General features: G+C 49.9%; 1 protein-coding gene across 1 annotated transcript; it reads left to right on the top strand.

Annotated features, from left to right (window-relative positions):
• LOC123049455 (uncharacterized) lies at positions 1–1,046 on the top strand. Its single transcript, XM_044472367.1, has one exon. The coding sequence runs from the start codon at positions 329–331 to the stop codon at positions 935–937; it is 609 nt and encodes a 202-aa protein (XP_044328302.1). The 5' UTR covers positions 1–328; the 3' UTR covers positions 938–1,046.
• Positions 1,047–4,811: the final 3,765 nt, after the last annotated feature.

Here is a 4,811-nt window from a genome sequence, read left to right as displayed (position 1 = left end):
CGAGGGCCGTTTCATTTTCAGCCATGTGGTTTTGCACGGCTGCCATGGCGACTTAAAGCGACTGCTCCCATGCGGCATCCTCTATGCACTATGCGTGCATATCTATCTCCTTGATCCCTCCCTTTGATGGCCGCGCGCGCCACTGAGCACCCGGATATGCATAAGTAGTTCCACTTGCGGCCTCCCAGCAAAGCCCTATATAAGCGCCCCCTTCCAAGAAAGATTCAGTTCAAGCTCGGCTACCCCACTGCTCGCTCAGCAACCAGCATACAACACATAGTTTAACTTGACACCTGTCGAGACTCGAGAGAGAGGATCAGGGAGGAGCATGGCGACCTTGTGCAGGCAGCCGAGTCTGGAGTTCGACGTCAAGGTCGTGAGGGTGGCCGGCGTCGAGGCGCGGCTCGAGGGTAGCCTCTTTGTGAGGTACTACGTCCCGGCCGGCGACGGGAGGCGGCGGATCCGCGTGGACACGCGCGAGGTCCCGTGCGGCGCCGGGGACGACGACATGCTCTGGGGCGAGCGCGTGCGCTTCCAGCTGGCGGGCAACGGCGGGGCCGTCGCCGCGCCCGGCAAGGTCGCGTTCGAGCTCCGGTGGAGGCCGCGCCCGTCGTCGTCCGGGCTGGCGGCGTTCCTGGGGACAGGGAGGCCGTCGTCACGCGTGCTGGCGCGGGCCGAGCTCGCCTTGTCGGCGTCGGCGGAGAGCTGGCTGAGACTCTCGCCGGCGGGCCGGGAGCTGGGCAGCGGGTGCAAGGCGCCCAAGTTGCTTGTCGAGGTCAAGGTCGTCCACGCCGTAGCGGCTGCCGCTCATGTGGCCGTGCAAGCGAGGAAGTTCGGCGGCGTGAACGAGTGCTGCCGTGGCGGCGAGCGCTGCGGTAGCTGTGGGTGGGTCGGGACCGAGGAGGACATGTTCCTCTCCGCGACGTTTACTCAATAGCAGTACCAGTATTGTGATGGTAGGTGAACTTCGTAGGAGAGCTCTTCCAGCAAGCAGTTGTCGATTTCAGTCAAACTCGGGCGTGAAATATGAACAAATTTTGAACAAAGTTACGTATCTATTAGCTTTCTGAAAGCATCACTCGGTTTTGGTATTTTTGCGGTTCCTGGTCGTCCTTGGATGTGTGGCTGCCATGCACGTGACGTGCCAACGATTGTTCTTCCTCGCTCAGGCGCTGCCCGGCGTCTCTGCGTGGTGTGCACATCGGAGACGCGGCGCGCAGCCGTGAAGCTTCAACGGAAATTAAGACGGGGGTCGGTCGAACTAAGTGGATCATGCACTAGCACTTTTTTTAGTTAAGACTACGGTACCAAAGTAAGGTTTGGCATTACGGTAGATCATAAAAGATCCCGTTTGCCCAGTCAATTTTTGTTTAGTTTATTCCGCAAATTTTTTTTGGTTTAGTTTAGCGTCCGTTTGAATTTAACTTTTCTGTGACTTTTTTTCACAGTAGTACAGTGCATTATAAAACACAAAGGTAACAATCACAGTGCAACTAACTTTAGTCTGCTTGCATACAGATCTAAGGCCTTGTACAATGGGAGGTGCTTAGAGAAATAAATCAGGCTTTTCTTAAGCACCGGTGCTTATTTGTATAGGATAGACGCTTAACTAAGCGTCTCTCTTGTAGAAATAGGCACCGGTGCTTCAGAAAAATCCGGTTTATTTTCTAAGCATCTCTCTAAGCACCTCCCATTGTACAAGGCCTAAGGAGCCCCTGAAGAGCTCCATTTCCGCATTTGTGAACCCCCCCCCCCCCCCCCCCTAATTTTTTTAATCTAAACTGAGCCTAAACACTATGGGCTACTAACATACCTTGCAAAAACGTCTTACATTCGAAGTAGTATATAACAAACTACAAGCTGAATTTTTTTATTTTGTGTATTGTGCGTCATATAAAAAAAATACATGGCCGCTTGAGCAATATGGGACTATCATGTCATCATGTGAGTTGGTGCATAGCTTGGTGGAAAGTAGTCCAGAGTATGGTATAACATCCACACGATATTTTGTCCAAACTTATATTCAATTCGATGAATACGATGGAAGCAAAAGCATAATGATAAATCTTTAACAGTTGAGGCGTCCGGAGAGACAATTTATAACACGCGGGTACGGGGACACGCGGATCCTGCGCCGTGGATCCGTGCCAAGATTCGCGACATGGCTTATGTATACACATAATGCATTCGTATATCATGTCGATATACTTGTTGGTGTAGGGTCCGATACCTGTTACGTGGGGTCGATTAAAAATAGAAAACGGGAAGGAACAAACAAATATAGAACAGATGAGCAAAAGCGATTCATTAAGCCATTGTTATGTTGTTTTTCTTAGTTCTTGTTTGTTTCTATCTTCTTGTCCTCGAAAAAGAACATCAATCTTTAAGCATGGTTTCAATCAAAAAAAGGCAAGAGATCATCTTCTATCCTTACAGACCGAGGCTTCAAAGATATGAACTCCGCAATAGTACGTTGGTGCAAAAAGGTACAAATTCGTTCGAAAAGGTTTGTTTTCTTATGCAAAGGCATGCTATCATCTTTTGTCTTTACAGATTGAAGGACTTCAAAGATATGAATACTCAGACCAAAATCCGTCACATCTCGAGTAGTAGGTCCCGAACTAAGGGTCTTGAGATGATGGTAACAAAGACATGCGTTTTTCCTAGGTTCGGGCTCTCAGTGGAGATAAAACACTACGTCCTACTTGTGTTTTATTGCGTTTGGATGGAGTATATAATACAGTCGAGCTACCCTGAAATTGTTGTCTCTCTCTATGAGCCCTACCCCTCGGTTTATATAGGTACGGGGGGGGGGGGGGGTCTGGGGTTACATCCTAGCTAGACGTACAAAGAGAACGGGTTGTAAACGACTTCTAACATCTTGGAGTATACAACAAGTCTTCGGGAGCATTCCTTTCATACGACATGGGTTGTAAATGATTTCTAACATCTTGGAGTATACAACAAGTCTTAGGGAGCCTTCCTTTCATACGACATGGGTTGCTTCGATGTGGCCCACTGGTTAACCAACATGGGGGTCATCGGCCTGGCCCACCAGACCGGGAGACGACCTGTTGAGAGACCCCCTAGCCGGGACACGATCAGAGACCCTGAACCGGTCTTCAAGTCTGGACACACCTCGGTTATTCTGGGATGTTCTTCTTTTCTGGTCGTTGATCTTGAAAATTGGTTCAATGAAACCAATCATTGAAGTTGTTGGAAATATGCCCTAGAGGCAATAATAAAATGGTTATTATTATATTTCCTTGTTCATGATAATTGTCTATTGTTCATGCTATAATTGTATTAACCGGAAACTATAATACATGTGTGAATACATAGACCACAACATGTCCCTAGTGTGCCTCTAGTTGACTAGCTCGTTGATCAATAGATGGTTGTGGTTTTCTGACCATGGACATTGGATGTCATTGATAACGGGATCACATCATTAGGAGAATGATGTGATGGACAAGACCCAACCCTAAGCAAAGCACAAGATCGTGCAGTTCGTTTGCTAGAGCTTTTCTAATGTCAAGTATCATTTCCTTAGGCCATGAGATTGTGCAACTCCCGGATACCGTAGGAATGCTTTGGGTGTATCAAACGTCACAACGTAACTGGGTGACTATAAAGGTGCACTACAGGTATCTCCAAAAGTGTCTGTTGGGTTAGCATGAATCGAGACTGGGATTTGTCACTCCGTATGACGGAGAGGTATCTCTGGGCCCACTCAGTAATGCATCATCATGATGAGCTCAATGTGACTAAGGAGTTAGCCACGAGATCATGTGTTACGGAACGAGTAAAGAGACTTGCCGGTAACGAGATTGAATAAGGTATGGGGATACCGACGATCGAATCTCGTGCGAGTAACATACCGATGGACAAAGGGAATTGTATACATGATTGATTGAATCCCCGACATCGTGGTTCATCCGATGAGATCATCGTGGAACATGTGGGAGCCAATATGGGTATCCATATCCCGCTATTGGTTATTGGCTGGACAGGTGTCTCGGTCATGTCTGCATGGTTCCCGAACCCGTAGGGTCTACACACTTAAGGTTCGGTGACCCTAGAGTTGTAATGGGAATTGTATGTGGTTACCGAAAGTTGTTCGAAGTCCCAGATGAGATCCCGGACGTCACGAGGAGTTCCGAAATGGTCCGGAGGTGAAGATTTATACATGGGAAGTCCAGTTTCAGTCACAGGAAAAGTTTCGGGGATTATCGGTATTGTACTGGGACCACCGAAAGGGTTCACGGGGTCCACCGGGTGGGGCCACCTGCCCCGGGGGACCAAATAGGCTGAACGTGGGTGGGGAACCAGCCCCTCTAGTGGGCTGGTGCGCCCCCCAAGGGACCCAAGGCGCCTAGGGTTAAAACCCTAGGGGTGGAGGCGCCCCCACCAACTTGGGGGGCAAGCACCCTCTTGGCCGCCGCCCCCCTCTAGATGCATCTAGGGGGGCCGGCCCCCTCTCCCCTTCACCCTATAAATAGTGTGTGTGTGTGTGTGTGGGGGGGGGGGGGGGTGGGAGGGCAGCCGCACCTCAGCCCCTGGTGTCGTGGTTCTAAGCCTGACAGTAGAATGGGGGGGTAGGTATGAGGAGGCAAGATCCTAGCTATGGGGAAGTTGTACACACAAGATTTACGAGTTCAGACCCTTCACAGTGGAAGTAACAGCCCTACGTCTCGGTGCTCGGGAGCTCGGTCGATTGGATTATGAGTGTGTCGTTACAGGGGGTGCGAACCCTTGTGCCTGAGGAGGGGGGTGGCTTATATAGAGTTTGCCAGACCCCTCCGGCCCCC

This window comes from Triticum aestivum, chromosome 2D (assembly GCF_018294505.1).
Source record: "Triticum aestivum cultivar Chinese Spring chromosome 2D, IWGSC CS RefSeq v2.1, whole genome shotgun sequence".
NCBI lineage: Eukaryota > Viridiplantae > Streptophyta > Magnoliopsida > Poales > Poaceae > Triticum > Triticum aestivum.
Note: the sequence above shows the minus strand (reverse complement) of the source record. Positions and strands in the feature narration are given on the sequence as shown.